This window comes from Oryx dammah, unplaced genomic scaffold (assembly GCF_014754425.2).
Source record: "Oryx dammah isolate SB20612 unplaced genomic scaffold, SCBI_Odam_1.1 HiC_scaffold_21, whole genome shotgun sequence".
Lineage (NCBI taxonomy): Eukaryota > Metazoa > Chordata > Mammalia > Artiodactyla > Bovidae > Oryx > Oryx dammah.
In genome coordinates, this window is record NW_024070205.1 from 75274611 (window position 1) to 75302285 (window position 27675).

The 27675-nt window shown below is 50.6% G+C and overlaps 1 protein-coding gene across 2 annotated transcripts; it reads left to right on the forward strand.

Moving 5' to 3' along the window:
• On the forward strand, positions 1–27675 carry RAB7B (RAB7B, member RAS oncogene family). Of its 2 annotated transcripts, XR_005724913.1 has the most exons (7): positions 1–213; positions 8947–9015; positions 9493–9619; positions 10371–10586; positions 18814–18939; positions 25722–27336; positions 27375–27675. XR_005724913.1 is itself a non-coding variant. In XM_040262953.1 (6 exons), exons 2-6 carry the CDS (start codon positions 8963–8965, stop codon positions 25800–25802), a joined length of 603 nt encoding a protein of 200 aa, XP_040118887.1. In that variant the 5' UTR covers positions 1–213; positions 8947–8962; the 3' UTR covers positions 25803–27675. The 2 variants fall into 2 exon arrangements, 1 of the variants encoding a protein (XP_040118887.1); XM_040262953.1 differs by having other exon boundaries at positions 25722–27675.

The window sequence follows — 27675 nt, forward strand, 5'->3', positions numbered from 1 at the left end:
CAAGTTTGTGCATAAAGAGAGAGGAGGAAAACTCAGAAGGAAGTGACTTGGCCTCAGCAACTTTGCTCCCAAAGCCTTTTTCCTTTGATCTAGCTGAGACTGCTCTTCTAAGAGGAGCCCCCCAGACTCAGAGAGAACCCCCCACCTGCCATCGGAGGCTGAGAAGGCTCTGGAAGCTTTTCCTGGTTCTTGTCTGTTCCAGCAACCCCAGAGGTATTTGGGTTTGTGGGTGTGGGGAGGAGAGGAGGACAGGGAGGCTTTGAATCTGGCAGCTGTGGAGCATAGATCCAGCCCAGAGACCCCTCCACGCCTGAGCAGCTCCTAGAGGGTGGCAGCAAGCCAAGGCAGAAAGGACTCCTTGCCCAGCCCAGGGAGCCGGCCTGGTTGGGGCTCTGCATGGCCGCAGGCAGGGGGCAGGACGCTGCGGCTGGCCACACAGTCAGAGGAGGGCAGAGAGGGAGCCGGCGGGGCTGGGTCCTTCAGCACCCCATCACACTGACAGGGCACCTTCCAGGATGGAACTGGGTCAACCCAAGGGTCTCGTGGGGAACCAGGAAACTCCTGGAGTAGGAAAGCGTCCCTCTTGTTCTAAATCGTAAATATTCCTCAGCGTAGCTCTGCAGGGCTCAGGGAGTCAATGAACAGAGTTGAATAGACTCAGAGCTTAGTCTTGGCTCACCGCAAGCTAGTTGTTCCCGACTCTGGAGCCCACTGGGCTGTGATGGCGTTTTGTTAACTGCAAAGTGTCATATAACTACTAGGCATCATTGTATATTAATGAAAATAATTGCTCTGGACTGGCTGATCCATTCCCTATCACACAAGTGCCACAGAGATAGTGATTGATCTATATCTTTGACCTCCATAGTACTGATGTGTGGTAGGCACGCAGTATATATCCTGATGGATGGATGGATGGATAGGTGACTGTTTATTGAAGACTCAATATTCCTGGCATGGGTCAGCCTCTTTAGAGGGATTGAAAGGTGTGAGGCATTGTCTTGCCCTCTAGGCATTGACAGTCTACTTGGGGAGATAGGACTGATACCCCCAAAGAACTTAAAGAACGGGAGTGCTGAGCCTGCTGAAACCAGGACTGTGGGTACACATCCCCGAGGGAGCAGGTTTGAACCTGCTGGGATTGGGATGGGTGAGGTGAACTTGCAAGCCTTCCTGAGAGGCAATAAAGACTTGTGCTCTCTTGATAGCCTCTTTTCAAAGACAAACTTGCTCCCAAGATTGTAAACCCCATTTATGTGTTAGGGTGGATACCTCTGAGATTTGCTAAGGCGTGGGAGCAGAGAGGGTAGGAGGAGGGGGCAGGCTTTGCCGGCTGCCGAATGCTCGTCTGCCCCTGCTCACTGCCTCTCATCCCTCCTCCCTGTCCGCAGCAGTGACCCCTCACCCAACACCAAGGATGCAGAAGCTTGTGTCTGGGTCCTGGTTGGGGCCAGAAGGGCAGAGAGAGAAGGAAAGTGGGCAGGTGAAAGCAGATCGGGTCCAAGAGTTCTTAGGAGACTGGCTTGAAAACACTTGTGTGGAGGGGGTGGGTTGCGTGGGGAGGTATCAGCTCTGTCTTTCTTACTCTCTGGGCAATGAGTTACGCTGTAGCTTTAGCAGATGGGCAAGGCTAAGTCCTGCCAGGCAAGAGAATTGTTCCTGGCAGCCTCTGTTCTGTGTGAGCCTGGGCTGGCTGAACAGGGGCCCTGCTTTCCAAATCTGCTTTTCTCTGTTATTTAACAGTGGAGGGTGATGACTCAGTCTGGCCTCTAGGAGGATGCACTGGTTTAAAGCATCTGAGTCAGCTGGGTTGGGAGGGAGGAAGCTTAAAAGGACAGCCAGTGCCAAAGGCAGAACCCAGAGGATATGGGAAGAGGCTTCAGCACATGCTTCCCTGGGGAGCCCAGCCAGTGTCTACCCACAAGCCACCGACTGTCACCACGGATGCAGTCTGGTCACCCTCCGGACTGCTAGTTATCCTGGGGCCAAGGACCAGGCTGTTTTATTTTTTAAATAGAAGGACTCACACATTTACTGCTGAACCACCCTACCAATGCATAAGCACAAAAACAAAGAGAAAAAACATTTCCCCCAGTAACATGTGTCCCCAGCTGTCCAGATAGCGGTGATTTGTCATATGTATATGATACATAGCAGTGACCTTTATACCAGGCCAACCTGGGACCCTCTCACGTGGGATTCCTTACAGACCCAGCTGGGTTCTTCCCCCAGGTCTCTTCTTGGAGTTGTACCTGATCGTATTACCAGCTGTCACGTGAATCCATTGGGAGAATGGGGCATTTCTTCTGCTTTTTGTTTCTTGGCCAGGCATTGCTTGATCCTAAAAGTCTTGTGAGAAGGCACGGTGAGGAACAGAGTCGACCGCACACACCGAGGTGGTGGAGCAGGGGAGGGGGCGACGTGCTGTTGTTGTAAATAGCTCCCGCAGCAAATCCCTGCCATTCCAGGGGGCAGGGGGTGGGGGGGGGTGGAACTGCCTGGCAGCACACTTGGAGGGCACATTAGGGGAAGGACCAGGTGGTGGTGGGTGAGGGAGCTCAGTAGAAGCTGACGTGAGCTAGAATCTGGAGAAGAAAAGACTCAAGTAAAACTCCCACCCTGTGAATCTCAGGAGGGCTTGCATGGAGCAGAGGAGCTGGGCCTTCTTTCTGCGGCTTCTGGGGGAAATCCTCCCCTCGTGGAGGGAAGCCCTTTGGGGGCATATCTGGCTCCGTCTCTCCATGAATATGGTGGAAGTGTGGGAGGTTGCTCCAGTGGACTTCGGGGTCCTTCTCTAGCATACTGGAGCAGGATCCACACCGGTCACTTGAAATCGGCCATGGTGGGAATCCACACTGCAGAAAGCAGCAGGCACTGCGGATCCGGCCTCTGTCCCCTGCCACGGTTAGCCGTTTAACTGGGTCTTTTCAGTTCTCTATAAGAACAGGACACACTCGCTACCCTGCAGAATCAGCCTCAGCCTTGACGGATGTCTATTTTACCCACAAGGGAACAGACTCACCAAGGTTAAGAAACTCTCCCAAGGCCACAAGCATACGGAGGTGGGATGAAAATTCTGACTCTGAAACTCATCATCATGCCATGGTCCCCGGAGGCCTCTCTCCTGCCCCAGACACAAATATGACTATCCTGTCGGATGACTTTGGGCTGCCATCCATCCATTCACCCGCTCTTTTTAAAGGAATGTCTTTATCAGATATTTTAAATTACAATAACTTAGACTTGTGTAACAAATTTTAACAGGATGTATATAAAATAAAACAATAGTTCCTAGCCTTTAATCTACCTTTCCCAACCTCCTGTTAATCATTCAGTATGTATCTATTCATAGCTTTCTGTATATGGCAAAGAAAGAAAGAGTGAAATAGCTCAGTTGTGTCCGACTCTTTGTGTCCCCATGGACTGTAGCCTACCAGGCTCCTCCGTCCATGGAATTTTCCAGGCAAGAATATTGGCTGCTGCTGCTGCTGCTAAGTCGCTTCAGTTGTGTCCGAGTCTGTGCGACCCCATAGACAGCAGCCCACTAGGCTCCTCTGTCCCTGGGATTCTCCAGGCAAGAATACTGGAGTGGGTTGCTATTTCCTTCTCCAAGGGATCTTCCCGACCCAGGGATCGAACCTGGGTCTCCTGCATTGTGGGCAGACGCTTTACTGTCTGAGTCACCTGGGAAGCCCAAAATTGGACCCTGAGGGAAGTCCCCACAAATGTCTTAAGAGCATGGTTGAGGGTAACACTGGAGCCATTATAATTCAGCATTTCTATGGAGAATTTCTCCAGACAAGAATACTGGAGTAGGTTGCCATTTTCTTCTCCAGGGGATCTTCCCAACACAGGGATTGAACCTAGGTCTCCTGCATTGCACGCAGATTCTTTACCGACTGAGCTACGAGGGAAGCCTCTGTGTATTGCAGGACAAGCATAAATATAATATTAAACATATGATCACATACGTAGGGCTGTTGTTTGTTTTTATACAATTGGGATCATACTATACAAAACGTTCAGTGATTTTATTTTACTTAAATCATCCTTTTCCACTTCATTAATTGACTCCTTTGAAAACTGCCTAGTATTCCAGAGTGCGAATGATCATAATTTACGCCACAGTCTCTTACTGATGGACATTTAGATTACAGGGTTCTTCAGCAATTACCTTTACAAAAATGTGTATTTGAGCTTAAGTGTATTTCTGTTGGATACACTTCTAGAATTAGAATCTAGGGTATGTTCCTATTAAATGTTGTTACTGTCAAATTGCCCTTCAAAAAGATGGTGCCAATTAATAGTCTATCAGCAATAAACGAGAGTTTTTCCCCACCCATTTGTCAACACTAAATTTTTTTTTTACTGTTAGTTTTTTTTAATTTGTTTATTTTTTAATTGAAGGATAATTGCTTTACAGAATTTTGTTGTTTTCTGTCAAACCTCAACATGAATCAGACATAGGTATACGTATATCCCCTCCCTTTGAACCTCCCTCCCCACCCCACCCCTGTGGGTCGGTTCAGAGCCCCTTTCTGAGTTTCCCGAGCCGTACAGAAAATTCTCATTGGCTATCTATTTTACTTATGGTACTGTGAGTCCCTGTTACTCTTCCCATACACCTTCCCCTCTCCCCATGTTATTATCATCTTTTTTTATCATTTACTTAGTTAGCTATTAGGCTGTGCCAGGTGTTAGCTGTAGCACGCACGATCTTCGCTGCATAATGCAGGGTCCTTCATTGCAGAGTACGGACTCTGCAGTTTTGGTGTGCAAGTTCAGTAACTGCGGCATACAGGCTTCGTTGTTCCATGGTGTGTGGGGTCTTAGTTCCCTGACCACATCCCCTGCATTGCAAGGCAGATTCTTAATCACTGGACTGCCAGGGAAGTCCCTATCATCAATCTTCTTAATTTTTGCTGTTCTGGTGGGTGAAAAAAGTAGTATTTTTTAACTTTGCATATCCTTAAAAAGTGGTAAGTTTGAGTACCACTCAAAACTTACTGCTCTGCTGGTTACTCATTCTTTGCTCACTTTTATGTTCTGTGTTGTCTTTGATTGTCGTCTGTAGAGTACTTTACACAGAGTGGATGTTGATCTTCTGTTACCCACATACGCTTTCTACCTCCCCTGCCCTCAACCGCAGCTCTGCTGCACCGTGTCAATCCCAAACCAACCAGCCCCCAGGACTCTGACAGGGGCACCAAGAGGGTATGTGATCCTCACTTCCGATTCGCAGAAGGCAGTAGGTAGGACTTAGCAGTTAAGAGTGTTCTCTGGAGCTAGGCCTGGATTCAAATCCCAGCAACTATTAATGTAGGCTCTGCCACCCACAGACTGCTTCTAGAGGTGAACTACACACCTGGCTCCTCTAAACACCTGCTTCTTCAGTGGTAAAACAGAGATAATAGTAGCATCAATCCCCCAGGCTATTTTTGGGTACAAATAATAGCCATCAGATAGCTAACATTTCTTGAGCCCTTAATTTGTGCCATAAATGCATTATAATAATGTATTATGTGTTATTAACTTCATGATGATATACATATTATTTGCATATTCACACAGTGCTCTGCACAACACCAGGCAAGTAAACTTTAGCCTAGAGTGAGTGTTGACGGCTGTGTGGTGACGTGTCTCACTCCTCTGCTTCAGGACGCTCACGGACCCCTGTGGTCCGTCTGCCCGCGAGAGCTCCTGTCCAGCAGCCCATTCCCTCAGCTTCTGCTGTGCCTCTTACCGTTCTGGCTGCCTTTCTCTCGGTCCCCTACAGCTCTACCAGGAATTGGTTGGGGTTTACCAGACCTGAGTCAAATACCCTAGATCCAGCACACACAGATTCTACAGATTCGAACTCACGAGGTCAGGGGGCAACACACAGAGCAGCCTCTCTGGCCTCCAGCTCACACGTGAGCTCATCCATATGCTGCGTGTGTGGCCTTAGACGAGTTATGAGTGACTTGGCTTCTCCGAGCCCCGTTGTACTCATTTTGAAGCTCAGAATTCTCTAAGCTCCACGGAGCAACCCCTGTGGATACTCAGCCAGTGCTCGTTTCCTTCTCACTCCCCAGGGCTCTGTACTGGCTTTTGAGGCGAAGTTAGCAGGTTACACCAAGCCTTTAGGTAGGAGCCCACCCTCCCTCCCTTTCCTGAGTGGTGACTGATGCTTAGAGACACGTGCCCTCAGGAGCTTCTGAGTCACTTATCCTGCAGCTGGTTTCCTGGTGGGCAGTGACCCCATTACAACATACTAGCCCTGCTTAATAGCTTGACATCTCTTCCTCTGCCTGTCTGAAGTGTGGGAAGCGTATGACAAACGAGTAAATAAACATTTGACAAGATTCTTGGCCTGATAGTCATGACCCTTAACCTTGCTTCCTTTCTAGGCTTTTCTCTCCCCACACTCTCACCTCACCCTTCCTGAGGCAAACCATCCTTGTCCTCCACTTACCTATCCCCGAGTTTGATTATTTCATTCTCTGAAATATTCCCCCAACCTCATGTGTCATTTCTGCAGGGCTCAGGTGGATTGCCGGCTACCACAAACACATAGACAGACACACAGCTCCTGGCAGCACTTTCTCCAGGCTTCGGTCAGGACAGTTTCCACTTTCTCTCTGCAGTAATCGCTTATTTGCTTTGTCCTTTGCTCCTCCCAGTGTCCAGGGCAAGTCTCTCATGGCCCAGCGACTTACAACTCCAATAGATAAAGCATTTTTCAACTAAAAGGAGCCTTGTGTCACTGGGACCCAGATGGCTCATTCTGTAGTCAGAAAGCCAAGACTCAAAGACAGGAAGTAACTGGCCCCAGCAGCAAAGTGAGAACTAGAACCAAAACCTCAGGACGTCCAATGGAGAGCTTTTCCCAGTACCAGGAAAACTCAAGTTGCCCGACTTTTGATACCTCAACCAGGCAAAGTCGGATCAAGGTTAACTCATATACATCTGGTGCATCCGAGATTAGAAGACCCAGGAGTTGGGAATATATATGTGTGTGTACATAGGGGTAGAATGAAAAGGCTGAAGGTGAAGGTGAAGTCGCTCAGTTGTGTCAGACTCTTTGCGACCCCATGGACTGTAACCAACTAGGCTTCTCCATCCATGGGATTCTCCAGGCAAGAATACTGGAGTGGATTGCCATTTCCTTCTCCAGGGGATCTTCCCGACCCAGGGATCGAACCCAGGTCTCCTGCATTGGAGGCAGATGCTTTAACCTCTGAGCCACCAGAATGAAAAGGGTAATTAAGCACAATGCCCTGAAACAGTTTTGCTTTATCTTCTTAATAATAATAATTATATATGCATAAATATATAATTTGTATGTATATATGTATAAACGAGGCTTCCCAGGTGGTGCTAGTGGTCAAGAACCCATCTGTCAATGCAGGACAGGTAAGAGAAGCAGGTTTAATCCCTGGATCTGAAAGATCCCCTCGAGGAGAATACGGCAACCCACTCCAGTTTTCTTGCCTGGAGAAGCCCATGGACAGAGGAGGCTGGCGGGCTACAGTCCATACAGGCACAAAGAGTTGGACCCCACTGAAGTGGTTTAGCATGCACGCATATATATAAACATACATATAAGCATTTTCCCCTTACAGGAACAATACTTGTTTGACATGTTTGCTGTTAAAAAAAAAAAAAAGGGAACATACTAAAAAGTATAGAGAACAAAAGTAAAATCATGCAGTTTTCTACCATCCAGAATTAATCACTTACATTTTTTTATATATTTCCTTCTAGAACTTTTTCCATGCAGGTAGGAATTCATTTCAGGCTTCCCTGGTAGCTCAGCTGGTAAAGAATCTGCCTGCAATGCAGGAGACCCTGGTTCGATTCCTGGGGCGGGACGATCCCTTGGAGAAGGGATAAGCTACCCACTCCAGTATTCTTGGGCTTCCCTGGTGGCTCAGATGGTAAAGAATCTGCCTGCAGTGCGGGTGACCTGGGTTCGATCCCTGGGTTGGGAACATCCCCTGGAGGAGGGCATGGCAACCCACTCCAGTATTCTGTCCTGGAGAGTCCCATGGACAGGGGAGCCTGGTGGGCTGCAGTCCATGGGGTCACAAAGAATCAGACATGACTGACTAAGCACACAACAGGAATTCGTTTCAGTACTGGGGATGGGGGTATGGTTTCTACAGTTCAGTATCTTTTGTTTTTCATTTAGATCCCATGGCATAAGTAATTTCCCGCATTATTATAACAGGCTCACAAACTCCACTGTAATGACTGCTTAAGAGTTCACTCTGTGCCGTAATTTTTTTAACCATTTCTTAATTGTTGGATGTTTATAAGTGACACTGAGGAAGCACACTCTTGAACAAGAGCCTTTGCCAGCATTTCAGATAATTTTTTTAGAACAAATTCCTAGAAGTGGAGGGCAGGGACATTTTTAAGGCTCTCTACTGGCTGCCAAGCAGCTTTCCAGAAACATGTACCAGTTACACCCCCACTAGCTGCATGAGAGAAGAGCCTTTTGATTCTGCCAAGGCAGCAGCACCTCAGGCTGGGGGAGGGCACTGCTCCACCAGAGGCCTCTCTGCGGTCCAAACAATGGGCCCGTTGTCCCACCCCCATCTCCTCTTCCTGCACTGCCCTCCACCCCAGCTCCGGGCTTGTCTGTCTGCAAGGCCTCTGTTCAGTCCAGTCCAGCCTTGGTGCTCCAGGCTGCTGCTTCCAAGAGCAGGGAGGGTAGAGCTAAAGGTGAGAGGAGAGCCTGTCCCGTGGGGCCGCCATCCTTCCGGCCCCAGGGAGACCCCCAGGAGAAGTGAGGGCAGGAGTGTGTGGGGGCTGCTCAGTCATCTGCCTCCTTCGCAGAACAAGCCCACCCAAGCCCCTGGTAGTGATCCGCACATGGCGGGGGAGAGGAGAGGCCAGCCCCAGTGACAAAGGCCACAGGGGCCTCTGGCCAGCTTGGGGACGACTTCTGTTTCCCTGCAGATTCTGAAGCCCCTCCATGAATCCTCGGAAGAAGGTGGACCTCAAGCTCATCATCATTGGAGCCCTGGGGTAAGCCAAGTTCAGCTCGGGGTCTGGGGGCTGGGAAGCAGCCCCTCCCAAGGACAGTGAGACATCCAGGATGTGCTGCCCGCTTCCACGGGTCCGTTTCTGATTCAGAGTGGCACCAGGGAGGGTGTTCCCCCCCAAGGAAGGGAGCCAAGGTGGGAGGAACAGACCTGGTTTTTGACCCAGCTCTGCAGCAATGCTACAGTACCTAGATGTGTGAACTGGGCAAACCATTTAGCACACCTGCCTTCCTCCGTCTCACCACATACAGGAAAGGTCTGACCATTTTGCTGGAAGGCACTCAGCTTTCTACAAACTTGTCTGCTCACTTTGGTCCCTATTTCTAGAGTCCATTCCCTAGTCCCTTGCTACTCAAACTGCAAATGTTAGAAATTCAAAGTCTCAGAGAGAAACAGTGGTGAGAAGGGCAAGATGCAGAGAATGGTATGGGGGTGTGTGTTCACGTGTCCTGGTTTTCAGTGTTGGAAAGACCTCCCTCCTCCACCGATATGTGCATCAGACGTTTTACGAAGACTATCAGACCACACTGGGGGCCAGCATCCTCTCCAAGATTATTATACTGGATGACACAACCTTGAAGCTACAGGTGAGCAGCCCTCCCATCCCCTCTTCAACATACGTGCCTGAAAGTCACCCCACAGTTCCCGGACAGGCACTCCCACAGCAATGTGCACCCAGAAATAGAATCGTCTAGAGCATAGATCAGCAAACTTCAACTCATGGGCCAAATCTGGTCCTCCATCTGCTTTTGAAAATGAAGTTTTAATGGAGTACAGTCCTGCCCATTTTTTTCCTCGTGACCTTACGGCTGCTGCCACACTACATCAGCAGTATTGAGCAGCAGCAACAGACAGTAGTGTCTGCAAAGCCTGGTATTCAGGAGTACTTTCACATCTGACCTGGGAGAAAATGAGGGCTCAGATGTGAAAGTACTCTTAAAAGTGTTAGTTGCTCAGTTGTGTCTGCTCTTAGCAAACCCATGGACTGTAACCTGCCAGGTGGCTCTGTCCATGGGATTCTCCAGGCCGGAATACTAGAGTGGGTAGCCATTCCCTTCTCCAGGGGATCTTCCAGACCCAGGGATTGAACCTGGGTCTCCTGCATTACAGGTAGATTCTTTACTGTCTGAGCCATCAGGGAAGCTGAATACTAGTGCAGAGACTCTGTAGCGTACATGAATGACAGAGAGTCATGTCCGTATATGAAAGGACCGCATGCACCTTTACCAGGGATCTGCCCCCTACCCAGAAAGGAAGCTTTGACCCTAGGTGGCCTGGTTGAACATCCCTTTGGCCACTCATCACAGCCCCATGGGGCCACTGCTCTTTCCCTTCCAGATCTGGGACACAGGCGGCCAGGAGCGATTCCGCTCCATGGTGTCTACATTCTACAAAGGCTCTGATGGCTGTGTCCTGGCTTTTGACGTCACTGACCTGGAGTCCTTCGAAGCCCTGGAAACCTGGCGGGGTGATGTTCTGGCCAAAACCATTCCGATGGAGCAGTCCTACCCCATGGTGGTGCTGGGAAACAAGATCGACCTGGCACACCGGCAGGTACCGTCGGCTCATCCCTCCATTCACCAAACGTGTGAGGACCAGTTACAGGCCAGGCGCTGGGCTAAGTCCCACACACACAGAGCTGAAGCAGGCGTAGTCCTTACCTTAAGAATTTCACAGTCTAATAATGGATGCATTTTAAAGATAATTATGGTGCAATATGGTAAATCATGAGCAATCATAGAGAACACCTTGGGGACCACAGTGAAACGGCATCTATCTACTGAAATCCTGGGTATAGAAAGGGCTTCCTAGAGGAAGTGGGTTCCAGGCTGAAGAAACAACATGAGCAAACATAAGAAATAGCATCATGATATGAGCTGAGAACCGAAGGCAATTCTGTCTAGAGACAGGGAATGGAAGAATAAAGGCCTAAGAAGTAGGCACGTGGGATTTGAATTAACCTGTAGAATAGAATTATTTTTTTTTTAGTAGAATATTAGTTCTACCCAAGGTCAGATAGGGAGTCTGTACTTATGACTCCTTGAGTCTTCAAATATTCTGAGAAAATAGTAATATGTATTTTTATTAGCTTAAGCATATTCTACATCCTCTGGCTAACCACTTAACAAATGATCTGCTTGCTCCATGATGACACTGACCACATTTATGTAGGTATGTACTTATTGCAGTGGCATTGAGTCAAGCTCTGTTCATCGTTGCCTACTAATAAGAAAAGAGTAAAAGTAATTTAATTTATAAAAGATGTTCTTGTGCGAAACAAAACCCAAAAGACACCACAAAGAGTTTTTGAACAAGTTGTCTTAGTGTTTCAAATAGAGACAATAAATGGGGAACTGAATCATCATATTTGAACCACATTTTCAAAAGGGTTCAAGTAAAAAGTGATAGGAGAACCGAGGCATCATTTGGAAGGATGAAGGGTGGATGGTGAATGAGAGTGCTTCCAGCTAAGCCACTGCCTCCATAAGGAAGAGCCTCCTGTTTAGAGAGAAAGATGAGTTTGGATTTGACACGCTGAGTTTGAGGAGCTTGTAGAACAAGTGAATGGGGATAACCAGTAGGCTTTAGAACACATAAGAATGAAACTTCAAAGGAGAAGTCTGTGCTGGAAATAGAAATATAGAAGTCATCAATTCTCTGGTTACTTCAGGTTGCAAATTTAGTGTCAATTCTCCAATTACAAACCCTCAATCTCAAATAAGAGTCAAAGTCCTAAGCTGGTTCACAGCCAAGCAGTCTCGAACTTTCACACTGGGGCCAGCAGCAGGTGAGAACACGGTGGCCAGGAGGCAAATCCCACTGCCAACTTTTCGTGTCCACGTGTCCTCCCCTTCTCAGGATGACTCTGGTTTCAGGCTCTGTTAGGAGTGAAGCAGAAAGAGGGAGAAGTGGTCAGAAGGGCAGGGAAAGCTTTATTTGACTGGTACTGTCTCGAGATGGTTTGTGTGCTCCAGCAGATATGTCATGCTGCCTCTTGGTGGACGACTCCTTTGGGTCCTAAGAAGCCTCCAGTGGAACATTTAAATGAACCTCCCATGGCAAAGGTCTTGCATATTCTTCCTCTCTCTCCTCAGCTCCTAATTTAGGAGTTTAAGAGCCATCCTCCTTCCTACGGTTCGGCTTCTCCCGTAGATGCTCTCCCGGGGTTTGTAACAGCCGTAGGCTGGCGAGCTCTCCTTCCCAGGGCACATTGGTGCGTGCTGGTTGCACTGATGAGCTGGGGTAATTCATTCTCAGGGCACCGTCCTCTCTCTGCCCTGATGCCTTTTGCCTTAAACCCCGTGGGTGCAGTTAGATACCAGTCCACTGTAGCCACCAACTGCCACATGGCCTCTCTGAAGTCCTCTTTTGGTCAGAGTTGCAGCTTTATAGCTTCAACTGTATACAGGAAAAGCTTTATACAGCTTTTCCTCTTGCATGGGTGTTCCCCCAACACAGTTCTCTGCAAAAAATATCCTTTCTAAACCCTCCTTTTCAATCTTTTTCTATTCATGCCGGAAGGCTTGGAGTCATTCAGCAGATTCTTGCTCATCAACCTTTGGAAATGTGCACGGTCCCATGGGTGGGCTCTCTCCCAACCAACTTGATATCCAGCATCTATCAGATGGTAGTGTCTCTGCCACAACTTCCATTTTAGCATCTTGCTTCTGTAGGTTGTGGGGTGGGAGGTCAGGGGTGTTCAAGACTGAGAGTCTGACTTTCCCTCAGTGAGATAAGAGGCAGCATCTTCTGTTGAGAGGGAGGAGGAAAGGAGGCAAGGAGGGGTCTTGAGCATTGTGGTGAGGCTGTGCCGGGTACTGTGGAGAGAAACAGGTGAAGGAGTTGGCCAAGGACGAAGCGCGGGACTGACGGTGCAGCAAGGGCTCCGCTACGGGAGGAGACCAGGAGACCAGCTGAGCGGAGTCCGGGCTGTGGTTTCTTCAACAGCAGTGCATGTGGCAATCTTAATACATGAAAGAGAGTGCTACCCACCTTCTTAATTTAATATCTCCGGTGTGTGGGCTGGAAATATAGGGAAGTTCTTCCTACTTAACAAAAAGAAAATGAGTATTTAAAACGCATATGCTAGATGTGACATGATGAAGTGTTAGTCGCTCAGTCGTGTCCAACTCTTTGCAACTCCATGGATTGCGACCCCATGGATTGCGACCCCATGGACCGTATCCTGCCAATCCTCTGTCCATGGGATTCTCCAGACGAGAATACTGGAGTGAGTTGAAATTCCTTTCTCCAGGGGATCTTCCCCACCCAGGGTTTGAACCTGGGTCTCCTGCACTGCAGGCAGATTCTTTACTGACTGAGCTGGGGATATGAGCATTGATGATGGTTGCACAATGATGTGAATGTTCTGATGCCACTGAACTGGATGCTTCAGTATAGTCAAAATGATACATTTTATATTTATATAAAATATATGAATATATAATATAATTACATTATATAAAGTTTAAATTTTATATTTATATATTATATATTTATTTATATTTTATATTTATGTATATTTTACCACAATCAATCAATCAATCAATATCTCACCAGGATAATTGTAAAGAAATTGCTGACTTAGGTTTTTCTTAAAGTCTCTACCTGTTTTATAGAGGTAAAACTGGAAAAAAAAAAAAACTGTTAAAAAAACCCAGCTCTGCTAGCATCTGTGCTATAAGGAATTTATTCACTAGGATGTAAATTCTTTGCTCTCAGGTAGGCAGTTTCTGATATACTGCTGATCCATAACATTGGGATTATGTTTTCTGAAGATATTCTTTGTTATTTTTTATTGGTTTAAGATGTATCTGACCTATCTCAAGAAACACAATTGATCGTTTTAGATGCATATGAGATGGAAAAGCATCATAGATAAACGTCTGCAAAATGGACTAATTTTGTCAAACATTTGACCGCTGATGAAAAACAAAATGTTAATAGTATGTGTGCATGCTAAGTCACCTCAGTTATGTTCTACTCTTTGTGACCCTGTGGACTGTAGCCCACCAGGCTCCTCTTCATGGAATTCTCCGGGCAAGAATACTAGAGTGGGTTACCATGCCCTCCTCGGGATCTTCTGGACCCAGGGATCAAACCCACATCTCTCATGTTTCCTGTTTAGGCAGTTGGGTTCTTGACCAGTAGCACCACCTGGGAAGCCCGTCAGCAGTAAATTGTCAAGGCCAGAGGAGCCTGGCGGCTGCAGCCCATAGGGTGGCAAAGAGTCAGACTTGACTGGAGCAACTTAGCACACACCCGCATCAGCCAGAACAAAAATCAACGGAGTAACACTTCCAAAGTTTTCACCCTTCCCATGTCTCCATGTACCACAACCTGACTTTAGGTCTATAGTCAGAGCCTCAGTTATATATAACTGTTATTTTATAAATAAAAGACAACAAGATTTTAAAAATCATGAAGCTGGTGCTAGAATTGGAAAGGAAAAATGAAAACTGCCATGTGGGTCATTTTTTTTCCCGTGGCAACTTTCTGAGGTTGGCTGGAAGACGTGGGGGGATTATAAAAAGAAGGTTAATTCGCAACACAATCTCAACTGATATTCTGGAGTATGCATTTAACCACTCCGTAAAAACTGGACAGAGAAGGAGCGGGGGGAAAGGAGATAAATGCCTGTCACGCCAGGCAGCGGGCAGGGTCGGTCACTGTCCACGGCAGAGAAGGAGCTGTATCTGTGTATCACTGTACCTGTGGGCTTATCTTCCTAGCTCTGTCTCTGGGTGAACCTGGGCACCAGTCTGGGCTTCTGCTTCTCAGGCCATGAGATATGAAGAAGCTCCCTGCCTCCTGGAAAAGCAGAGGCACTGAGTCCATTTCAGTTCGCTTCCATGTTTTCTGCAACTCCCAAGGACCAACAGTGTGCCCAGAAAGATGTTCGTCACCTAGTGGCGGGGCAGGATATAAAGAAGGAGGGAGCAAGAAGAGAAAGTCCAGTCCTTGCCCTAAAGTCTTTTCAAGGACTTTAAAAGATACAAAGACCTTTGCACTCCTCAGATGCCATCAACATATCGCAACATGTTAATTTCTAATGGTCGATTATGCGTGTGTTACTGGTGAGGACAACGATAATCAGCAACCTGGCCATCCTCGACGCTTCATCCACATAGCTCAGGATTTTGCCCGAGCTGGGAGGTGTCTTGGTTGTTTGCTGGGTCAGGGGCGCTTATGCTCCAGGGGAGGGGGCCGTCCTGGCTGCTGGGGAGCCCCTCACACCACGAGGCAGGAGGGCTTTAGGACCAGAGGCCAAGGCCAGTGCCGGGGCCGCTCCCTGCTCTGCTCCAGCGCAGCAGCTCCCTGGAGGCTGGGGAAGGAAGGGGGTGTGGGGATGCCATCCAGACGCCCCAGGGGGCAGGCCACTCAGCCGACCTCAGTGCCTGGACCTGTGGTCAGAACAGCAAGGACCAAAGAGACAGGCAACAGTGGAGATCTTTTAACCCTAGGAAGACAGACTTTCCTGAACCTGCAGGAGACCAAGGATAGTCTCAGATCTCCCCCTGGCTGCCCGGTGTTCAGGAAAAGCAGCTGAGTCAGTCTTTGTTATGAGAAAAACCTTGGCTCCCTTAAACAAAATGAAACAATGGTTATAAAGTACCAGGCACAGCAAATATCAACATATGGTCATTCCTTATTCCCCCAAATAACCGATTAGACTAAACTCAGCGGAGCCAATGGTCTTTGGAGGTAACCTGCAGAGCTGCCAGAGCCTTCTCCAAGGCAACGTCCTCAAACTGTGATTGGTATTTACATTTGGGTAAAGGTGTATTCATTCAGCCTGTAGAGAGTGGCTTGTGGAGCCAGGCCAAGAGCTAAAAAGTCCTGATTCTGAGCTCTCGGCTCAGACAGTAAAGAGTCTGCCTGCAGCGCAGGAGACCTGGGTTCGATCCCTGGGTAAGGAAGATCCCCTGGAGGAGGAAATGGCAACCCTCTCCAGTACTCTTGCCTGGAGAATGCCATGGACAGAGGAACCTGGCAGGCTACAGTCCATGGGGTTGCAAAGAGTTGGACACAACTGAGCGACTTCACTTTCACTTTCTTTGTTTCTTTCTGAGCTCAAGAAAGCTAGAGTCCAGTGGGAGACAACAGAAGCACAGTTCCTGCGCAGGCCCGGCAGAGGGCAGTGCAGGCGCCGTGAGAGGGCGGGGCTGGGGCTGCCTCCGAGCTCTGCTTTCTTAGCTGTGTGATCTGAGGCAAGCTGCTAAAACTCTGAGCCTCAGGGGTCTTACTTATAAGTGAGTGAAAGTCGCTCAGGCCTGTTTGACTCTTTGCAACCCGATGGACTACACAGTCCATGGAATTCTCCAGGCAAGGATATTGGAGGATAACTTTTCCCTTCTCCAGGGGATCTTCCCAACCCAGGGATTGAACCCAGGTCTCCCACATTGCAGGCAGATTTTTTACCAGCTGAGCCACAGGGAAGCCCAAGAATCTTTCTGACCCAGGGATTGAACCGGGGTCTCCTGCATTGCAGGCGGATTCTTTACCAACTGAGCTATCAGGGAAGCCCTCTTACCTATCAGTTCAGTTCAGTTCAGTTCAGTTCAGTCGCTCAGTCATGTCCGACTCTTTGTGACCCCATGAATCGGAGCACACCAGGCCTCCCTGTCCATCACCAACTCCCGGAGTTCACTCAGACTCACATCCATTTAGTCCGTGATGCCATCCAGACATCTCATCCTCTGTCGTCCCCTTCTCCTCCTGCCCCTAATCCCTCCCAGCATCAGAGTCTTTTCCAGTGAGTCAACTCTTCGCATGAGGTGGCCAAAGTACTGGAGTTTCAGCTTTAGCATCAGTCCTTCCAAAGAAATCCCAGGGCTGATCTCCTTCAGAATGGACTGGTTGGATCTCCTTGCAGTCCAAGCGACTCTCAAGAGTCTTCTCCAACACCACAGTTCAAAAGCATCAATTCTTCAGTGCTCAGCTTTCTTCACAGTCCAACTCTCACATCCATACATGACCACTGGAAAAACCATAGCCTTGACTAGACGGACCTTTGCTGGCAAAGTAATGTCTCTGCTTTTCAATATGCTCTCTAGGTTGGTCATAACTTTTCTTCCAAGGAGTAAGCGTCTTTTAATTTCATGACTGCAGTCACCATCTGCAGTGATTTTGGAGCCCAAAAAGGTAAAGTCTGACACTGTTTCCACTGTTTCCTCATCTATTTCCCGTGAAGTGATGGGACCAGATGCCATGATCTTCATTTTCTGAATGTTGAGCTTTAAGCCAACTTTTTCATTCTCTTCTTTCACTCTCATCAAGAGGCTCTTTAGTTCCTCTTCACTTTCTGCCATAAGGGTGGTGTCATCTGCATATCTGAGGTGATTGATACTTCTCCCAGCAATCTTGATTCCAGCTTGTGCTTCATCCAGCCCAGCGTTTCTCATAAAAGTGAAATAAGCAGGATGACATATATACAGCCTTGACGTACTCCTTTTCCTATTTGAAACCAGTCTGTTGTTCCATGTCCAGTTCTAACTGTTGCTTCCTGACCTGCGTACAGATTTCTCAAGAGGCAGGTCAGGTGGTCTGGTATTCCCATCTCTCTCAGAATTTTCTACAGTTTATTGTGATCCACACAGTCAAAGGCTTTGGCATAGTCAATAAAGCAGAAATAGATGTTTTTCTGGAACTCTCTTGCTTTTTCCATGATCCAGCGGATGTTGGCAATTTGATCTCTGGTTCCTCTGCCTTTTCTAAAACCAGCTTGAACATCAGGGAGTTCACGGTTCATGTATTGCTGAAGCCTGGCTTGGAGAAATTTGAGCATTACTTTACTAGCGTGTGAGATGAGTGCAATTGTGCGGTAGTTTGAGCATTCTTTGGCATTGCCTTTCTTTGAGATTGGAATGAAAACGGACCTTTTCCAGTTCTGTGGCCACTGCTGAGTTTTCCAAAGTTGCTGGCATATTGAGTGCAGCACTTTCACAGCATCATCTTTCAGGATTTGAAAGAGCTCAACTGGAATTCCATCACCTCCACTAGCTTTGTTCGTAGTGATGCTTTCTAAGGCCCACTTGACTTCACATTCCAGGATGTCTGGCTCTAGGTGAGTGATCACACCATCATGATTATCTGGGTCGTGAAGCTCTTTTTTGTACAGTTCTTCTGCCCTCTCTTCTTAATATCTTCTGCTTCTCTTACCTATATAGTGCAGCTAAAAAGACCCACTTCACAAGGTTGTTAGAGGATTAAGTGCGTTAGTATGATCAGTCATCTAATCCTTCATGTGGCCCAGAGTAGAAGCTTATCAGCTGCTCCCAGGACTTTCTCCTGGGAAAGAAAGGTTAACAGGGACCCGGGTCTCTGCCCAGCAGCATGGGCCTGATAAGCCAGCTCAGGAGAATGGGTCTTTCCCCCAGGCCCTGGCTGGTGTCTGTTGCACCCACCTCCCTTTGCAGGCACTGAGGAAGGAGCTGGTGGCAAGAAGCCACTCCCAGTGTAGGCCTCAGGAAGATGCTGTAGTGAGGAGGGCTTTAATTCTTCCAAGCCTGTGTTCAAATCCTGCTCAGCCCTACACATGCCAGTCTCCAGTCTCCTTGTGTGTGAAATGGAGCTAACAATAGCCACCTCACTGGCTTACGTTAAAAAAAAAAATAGCACACGTAAGCTTACAGCCACATGGAAGGTTCTCAGTATTTGGGAGTGGCAGTGGGGAAGGTGGGGCTTGGATGGTGGTGATGATCGTGGTGGGGACGTGATGACGGCAGGGATGATGGTGAAAATGATACAGGAATGATGGTCATTTCTTCCTCTCATGCAGGTTCCGCAAGAGGTAGCCCAAGGCTGGTGTAAAGAGAAGGATATTCCCTATTTTGAAGTCAGTGCCAAGAATGACATCAACGTGGTACAAGCCTTTGAGATGCTGGCCAGTCGGGCTCTGTCAAGGGTGAGTGGCACACGCCAGGGCTGCCCCCTAGGGTGGGCACAGGGAGGGATGGGGCTGCGACAGTAAGGCTCATTATCTTCATCAGTTGCTGAATGAGCTCAACAGTACTCTAATTCTGGAACCACAGAATTCCAGAGGCATTAAACTTCCTTAGCTTTATGGGGGGTTCATCATTGGTGGTCCCTCAATCTGACTGATTATCATTTGTGGAGTTTCCATAAAATACAGTCCTGTACCTCACCCCTCGGGAGATTCGAATTCAGTAAGAGTCTGAGAAGCGATAAGCTAGTTCAGTCCTCACTGATGCGAGAGCAGCCCCGTGGTGTTAAGTATTGGTCCAGGAGGAATAATCAAGCCTGGAGAATTTGCTGACATCCTCCAGTCAAGACAATGGATAGATGTAGACCCCGTGGTGTGGTCTTGCAACAAGCAGGTCTTGAGTGTGCCATTTGCGCTGGGCCCCTTGCAGTGCCCCAGGGCCCCTCGGTCTCGTAAGAGGACAGGTCCCCATGGGAGCAGCTGCAGCGCAGGCTTTGCACGGTAGGCAAGGACGGGTGAGGGGGCCCCAGAGGAGGGGCACAGAGCCCGCACTGCAGAAGGGAGGCAGGAGAGAGGAGAGGAAGCTCAGGGCGGGCTGCCCAGCAGCATTAGCAGTGTTTCAGTCCCATTCTGCGTGGAGTCTGGAAACTGTGAAGAGGGTCCATGAGAGACTGGCATTGGGAGGAGCTCAGCCCGTTTCACTGTTCTGCCACATCCAGCCAAGGTGGGCTTCTTAGAAGCACGGAGAAGGCCATCACAGTAGTGATTTTTAACTTTTAATCTTTAAGGAAAAGAGCAGATGAGGACAGGCGATTGGAGGGCTGCCCTCTGCAGAGGAGCCCGCTGCACTGCCCACCATGGAGAGGGACAGCAGCCACCTCCAGAAGCTGCCCAGGGAGAGGGTTCAAGCTTGCCATCTTCATACCCCATTGCCTTAACCTTAGGGTTTGTCCTAGCGGGCTATTCTTAATACATGCCCTCCAGGCCACCCGCCCTCACCGTCTCCTTTGGTGGGAAGCAGGGGCTGACTGTCTGCAGCACTTGTTCAAGTGCAGCTCTGTAACCCAGTGGGTAGCACAGACATGCCTGCTTAGGCCGTTCCCTGGAAGGCACGGGCAGCTGCTTGACCCTGTAGGGTGACACGTGATCAGCGATGCACCACACACACGGTGCTGGGATCAGCGAATGCTTCCTCACGGGGAAGCTCCATCAGCTCCCCCAGCCCGTGTCTGTGTGTGGTTAGCACCTGTCCTTCTTGGAGAAGGCATGTCCTCGTTCCTGAAGCCATGTCCTTCCTGCTGTGCCTGTGGCTTCCCCGGTGGCTCAGAGGTTAAAAGCACCTGCCTCCAACGCGGGAGACCCGGGTTTGATCCCTGGGTCGGGAAGATCCCCTGGAGAAGGAAATGGCAATCCACTCCAGTATTCTTGCCTGGAGAATCCCATGGACGGAGGAGCCTGGTAGGTTACAGTGCACGGGGTCGCAAGAGTCGGACACGACTGAGCCACTTCACCTTACCTTACCGTCTTGTCTTGTTTTCTTCCCAATGGCCTTGCTTGTCAAGAGAGTGGACTGGCAACCCCGTGTCAGTCCCTCATGGTGATGGAGGAAATCAACAACGAGAAGTCGAGAGGTCACAGGTGTGATATCCACGGTCAGACGGACCTCAGGTGGATCCTGGCCTTATGCTTTCAGGTGGACTCCTGGGCAAGACCTATGACTTCTCTGAGCCCCAGTTTCCTCATCTATAAAACAGAAATAATTCCATCCCATAAAAATTCCTGAGATGTCAGGCCAGGGCTAGCGATGCAGACCTCCTGGCCCGTGGTCAGGTAGAGAGGATTAAGGCATCCACAATAGACGGTCGGGGGGTGAGGAAAGTGCCATGGGCGGGGGGGGTGGAGCATGGCCAAGGCATCAGCGTGACTGAGAGGCGCTGGTGGCAAGGCCGGTTAGGATGTCTACCCGGAGAAGGGGCCAGTCGGTTGGATGCTGAGGTGACAGACAGTTTGCAGGTGGATGGCTAGGCCAGTGCAAGTGTGAGCAGCAGCTGCAGAAGGGCAGAGAGAAGGGCGTGACAGAGGCCCAGGTGTGAGTCCACGGGGCTCATGTGAGGGACCACCACGGGCTCCATTTGTACGAGGGGGAAATGTGGCCTGGGGGGAGCTGGGGGCGCTGGGCCGAGGTGAGCAGCGAGGCTCTTGAGGTCAACAGCAGCAGACCATGGAGGCCTGCTGAGCCCCGACCAGACCTCAGACTGCGTACGATAGGCCCATCATCTCTAGACCCACTGCCAGACCCCTGGGCCACACAGGAGCCCCCCCTGGGGCCTGGAAGCCAGGGTTTGTCCTCCTGCAATGTCTCCATTATTGAGAAATTTGGAGGAGAAACATTTTGCACTAAAACAAACATACGTACTAGGACGAAGAATGTAAAAACACATGTGGGTTTTTAAGGTGAAGCCGGAGTTTGCAAAACTATATTTTAAGGTCAAAGAAGAGTTTTCAAGGACATTTCCTCCAAGGACCTGTCTCTCCTTCGCATGTGCTCATTCACAGCAGCCCAGAATCCTTGGAGAGGAGGATGACGGAGGGAGCCCAGCCTGGGGTGGGAAGAGCTGGGTTCTGAATCAGCGGATCTGGCTTTAAATCCCGCTGTTACTCACTGTGTCCTTGACAAGTCACGTGCCTCCTTAAGCCATCACTTCCTTCCCTTTACAGTACAAGTAATAGTATCTTCCTCACAGGGTTGTTGCCAGGGCTAGATAAAGTAATGTGGTGGTACAGAGAAGGCTATAAATGAAAGGTAGCGGTTTCTTTTCATTTATTTTGGCTGCACTGGGTCTTCGTTGCGGCACCTGGACTCAGTAGTGATAGCATGCGGGTTTCGCTGCCCCAAGGCATGTGACTCTTAGATCAAACCTGCATTCTTAATCCCTAGACCACCAGAGATGGCCCTAAAAGATAGCTATTTTTAAACGAAAGCGCAGGGAAGTTTCATGCTGCAGAGAAGATGAGCTTGATGGGTGGTTCTGAAGGTACAGGCATGAGAAGATGGGGATGGCAAGGATGCGGTGGATTTAAGAGACTTTGGAGGGGAGCACTATTGATGGTTGATGATGATCAAATAGAAAGGAGAGAAGGAATCAGGAGCTGCTGAGGTTGATGACGAGGTTTCTAGCTTGCCAAACGGAGGAATGATTGATTAGTGATGCTATCGACCAAGATAGAAAAGAGAGGAGGGAAAGCAGAAGCCTCACAAGAGGAGGAACAATGGGGCCCACGGCTTCCTTGGAGTATCTGAGTTCTGCAGTGAGCTCTGGATGGAAGGAGCGATTTACAGGTAGAATACCAGAAGAGGTGCTCAGTTGGCATTCTGAAAGGAGAGAAGGCAGGTAGTTACTTTAGTGTCCCGATCTGGCCACTTTGAAGGATCAGGTGTTTAGCTATTCATGGTTATGAATGCCCCTCATAGAATAGCACTGAAACATGTATATTACCATATGTGAAACAGATCTCCAGTCCAGGTTCGATGCATGAGACAGGGTGCTCAGGGCCGGTGCACTGGGATGACCCTGAGGGATGGGATGGGGAGGGAGGTGGGAGAGGGGTTCAGGATGGGGGGCACATGTACACTCATGGCTGATTCATGTCAATGTATGGCAAAAACCACTACAATCTTGTAAAGTAATTAGCCTCCAATTAAAATTAATTATTTAATTTTTAAAAAAGAATGCTCTCATAATCAAAGAAGGGGAACCCGCCTGCTCTGGGGGGTTTGGGCTGACAGGATTTTGCTCTTACCAAGTTGGCAATACCACCCCTGCTGGGCTGGTCAGGCCTGGCATGGGCCGTAGTGCAGAGGCCCAGTTCCTTTTGGGTTAATTAGAGGAAGACATAATTACCATGTCTGGGAGAAGGCAGGCTGACTAACAGCTAAGCCTAGTGAAATTACAGGACTTTTATAAGGTCCTTGGGGTGCAGGATGTAAAGGCAGGGTCATGAGGTGACCAGGCTCGGAGAGACAGACTCATAGCCACATCCTCACCGAAATGATGTGTTAGGATTCTAGGTGTTATGTCTTTACTCAGCATGCACAGCCTTGCCAAGAAGATTGTGGTCTGAATTTCACAGGGAGCCTAATTATGGCCTGCCGGTGGCTTGGAAGCTCTGTAGGAAACCTGAGGATTGAGATGATGCCCTTATCGAGTGAAATGATGTCATAAACAGAAAGAGCTCAGGGCTGACATGGCCCTGGGGAGGATGTGACTATTACTGGGTGAAGAGAGCTGGCCTGAAGACCTCACTCTTTACCTGTGTAACGGATGAGCAGGCTTTTCACGTCTTCCAAAGCAGCATTCTGTTTGTTCCACAAAGCGCAGAGCAGCTCAGAAAGCGCGCAGCTGCTCTGGCAGCTCAGACTCTCCTCCCCAAGTCCAGCACTGAGGCCGAGGCCCAGGCTCTCCTCATGGTCTCAACCGGCCTGGATGTGAGGCTGGGGCACTCTCGGGGTGGTGAAACAGCAGGCCCAGCCTCCTGGCCCAACAGGTCCAAGAAGAAACGTTCTGATTCCAGCCAAGGTGTCTTTGTTGTTCCCTGTGAGAGGGGTGACTGACAGAGTACCAAAATAAGAGGCTCCTTTCAAAAGCCTGTCTTTCTGGAAGCAGTGGATCAGTCAGCCTAAACAGTAATGCTCAGCTCCTCCTTGCCCCTCCCCATGAGGCTCAGAAGAGTCAGGCTTTTAACCGCAGTCGGCTCAGTGGAGCGCGCAGGCCCTGCAGAAGGGACTGACTGCAGGACTAGGTGGTGTCCCGAGCCATGCAGACCCCAGCCCGCACACCAGGCCTCGGCGGTGCTGGGAGGAGCTTCTCGAGCCATTTTCTCTGCTTGGGCACCTCTGGGTAGGAGTCTGCTCTCTCGGGGTGAGGAACTGGGGGAATCTGGGGTGTGCCAGGCTGGGTCTACACGCAGTGGGCTAGGATCCTCCCCAGCAGAGGGGGATACGGGGCTGGCCCCTGCAGGGACAGGCTTTCATTGGGAGACGCTGGCCCCCACTCCCCAAAACTAATACTTGCTATTAATATATATATATATGACAAAGCTTCCCCGTGGCGCTAGTGCTAAAGAACCCACCTGCCAGTGCATGAGATGTAAGAGACATGGGTTCCATCCCCGGGTGGGGAAGATTCTCTGGAGGAGGACATGGCAACCCACTCCAGTATTCTTGCCTAGAGAAGCCCATGGACAGAGGAGTCTAGAGGGCTACAGTCCACGGGGTCACCAAGAGGTGATACAATTGAAGGGATTTAGCATGCACACATGCACGACAAAGAAAATTCTAATTTCCCCCGAGAATTTGCTGAGGGCTACTCCAGGCCCATCATCCAGGCTGACTAAGGGTAGCTGTGCTCCGCTGGCCAGGACACCCTACCAGCTGAGAGATGGGGGCTCTGCAAGAAGCAAACACGTGAAGAAGGGCTGGGTCCCAGGCCCGGTGCCCTGAGTTCTGGGCTGTCAGGCTGAACTACTGCTCAGCCTGAGGGTGGCAGCGAGCAGCAGGGCATCAGAGGACCTTCTTGTGCGTCTTGGGGGCCACCATCATGAGGGCGAAGCAGCCTCCTGGGATCCAGAGTCATGGGCACTAAGGATTTGGTTGACATTCCCCAGCTGGGACCCACAGAGGAAGTAAAGGCACAGACATCATTCTGGAAATTGTCCCCTCGGAGGGGCACTTGAGACAGACAGCCGCATGGAGGGGGCTGGTTCCCAGCTCAGGTCCACACCGGCATATCCACTGGTGTGGGTGGTGAGTGATCCATTCACCATCACACACACAACACCTGCCGTGGGAGGAGCGTGAAGGCTGGGAGCTCAGAGACGGGGGAGCGTGAGCAGGGAAAGAGACGTGACCCCCCAAGAAGAGGCCCATCTCCTGTGGGAGGACTGCCTCCTCGCCTCACCCCTGTGCCAAGAAGGGCGGCTCATGGTGGAGGGGTGGCCAGCTGGGTGGGCAGAGGCTTGTCAGATTGACCGCAGGCTTTCTCTGGACCTTGCTGGGACAGGAGACTTTGGGAGGGTGGGCAGAGAAGCAAAAAGGCCCAGTAGAAACATTGAGTCTGTTTTGGGGAGGGCTCCCTGAACGTGGGAGGGACAGAGGATGGAGGGGAGGTTGGGAGCTGGACACAGAAGGTTGGGGTGTGGGGACTCCGCAGGGACGTCTTCTGCCGACACGAGCAGCGGGCTCTCATCATCTCTGTCACCTGAGGTCAGACGTCCCCTGGGTTGTCCTCTCTGGAGAATGGTGAGTGAGGGGACCCGGCTGGAGGTCAGGAGACCTGGGCGGCTTCGCCCTCACGATGGTGGCCCCCAAGATGCATCATCTGATGCCCCGCCGCTCGCTGCCACCCTCAGGCTGAGCAGTAGTTCAGCCTAACGGCCCAGAACTCAGGGCACTGGGCCTGGGACCCAGCCCTTCTTCACGGGTTTGCTTCTTGCGGAGCCCCCACCTCTCAGCCGCTCCCTGGTAGGGTGTCCTGGCCATGCAGCCGCCGGCCTGCTCTGGGAGACGTGAAGGAGCTGGAGAAGGAGGTGAGGCAGGAGCGGGCGGGGAAGACCTCCCCTGGGCCTCCCAGCTGCACAAGGCGAGCGACCAGAAAGCCCGACCACCACCGGCCATTGAGAAATAGAGGGCAGGGGGAGCTCGGCCCGCCGAGAGGCGAACGCTGACACCTCTTTTCCTTCCGCAGTATCGAAGCATCTTAGAGAGTTACCTCACAGACTCCATCAAGCTCTCACCGGAAGACCAGCCTAAGAGCAGATGCTGCTGACCCTCCGGACCCCGGCTCTGCGCACCCAAGGACCGAGCGTGCGCCGAGCTGGCCACCCGGGCCCCCAGCCCCGCCGGCCGCCCGCGCTCAGACGGCAGCCAGGCTCCGAGGCCAGCCGCGGCCCTCGCCTCCGCGCGGGCTCCAGACCAGCCCTGCCTCAGGCGGAGTGCAGACAGTCAGGGCGGAACCCGGGACGTCCCAGCCGAGTCCCAGAGGAGTCACGGCCCCCTCGCTGGCCCCGGCTTTCCTGCCCTGCGCCCTCCCCGGACACCTCCTGCTTTGGAAGGCGCATCCCTGCACTCGGGCCCTTGCGTGTGGAGCCGATGGACCAGCCTTCCTCAGCGCGCCCACCGCACCCCACCCCCTTAGAGCCGCCGCACAGCTGTGGACCAGCGTCCCTACAGCCAGGGCCGGGGGGGAGGTCCCCCTCAACCCCTGGCAGCAGCTGGTCAGGCCTGGGACACCGTCTGTCTGTCCCCCCTGGAGCGCAGGACAGAGGGAGCACAGGAAGACCCCCCCGGGCCGTGTGTGTCTCCTTGCTGGTGCTCAGGCTGCAGCCTCAGCTGGTTCGTCTGTCACACGAGGATGGCACGTGCCCTGCCCACATCCTGTGGCTCTTGAGGACCAGAAGCTCAGCTTCAATCCCAGGCGCTCTTGTGGAGACACATTGGCCATTCCCTCAAAAAGTCCTTTTGTGTATCTACTATGTATGATGCCTTGAGGTCCAGGGACGCCTGTAACAAAGATCTTGCTCTCCTGGTCTGACGTTCTGGAGAGGGGGAGGCAGTAAACCCAGAATTTAACCAGATGTTTTCAATTAGCAGGTAAGCAAGGTGATGGGAGAGAGAAGGACGGAGGGTGGGGTTAGGTGCTGTTTCAGATGTTTCAGACAAAGTAGCCCAGGAGGGCTTCCCTGGAGAAGCGACATTGGCCCAAAGGCTGGAGAATAAGAAAACGGCTGCCATCTGAATTGGACGAAGAGCGTTCTGAAGACAGGTAGAAGCAAGGGCCAAGGCTCCAGGTCAAGGACAAGCTTGTTTTATTCCAGGGACAGTGAAAACACACTCATTAACCTGAGAACTCAAAGCTGCTATTCCAGGGACAAGGTGGGACACCACCCCCACCCCCACCCCCACCCCCGGAAGACTCCTTGCCAGCCGGCCACCAGAGGGCAGCAGTGCGCCTCCCAGCAGAGCAGGAAAGGGGGGCTCCATGGACGCTGGAAGGGCCGCAGTTTTCCTCTGCTGAGATGCTCAGAGCTCGTTCTTTGGCTCCGGGCATTTTCAGTCCTTCGAGATTCGTGCGGCAGAAACATTCCAATTTCTTAATCCTACTGAAAGATGGGCAAAAACTGCAGCATCGGTGATAAATACTGGAAAGCTGGGGAGTCTGTTCCTGCAGATGCTACAGCCATAATCTTTTTCTGCTGGCGACGAGCAGCATTTACAGAGCCCAACCTGAAGGGAGCAGATGAGATGACCGGCCATCCCCAGGGTTTCCGCGGCCACATCCATGCCCACCACAGAAGTCTCCTGTCTACACAGAAGTACCCTTCCCTGAATGTTAGCATAGGACTTCCAAGCATCACCTGACTCTGAAGATTTGCCCAGAGGTGAGGAAAGGGGAGGTGAGGGGTCAGTAAGAGTTTGGGAACCCCTTCTCCCCACAGGAGCAGGCGGCCCAGCGCACAGCTCTGGCTCTGGGTCCGTCGTGGGGGCGGTACTCTGCGTGTCATGCGGGCTCTCCTGGGGGGCAGTGGGACTGGACTGGATGCGTGGTGCATGGAATGTGTGCCACAGCTTGTGCACTTCAGTGGGCCTAGGGACCATTCTAAAAGTGCACAACAGATAATAAATGTCTTTCTTAGTTTTAA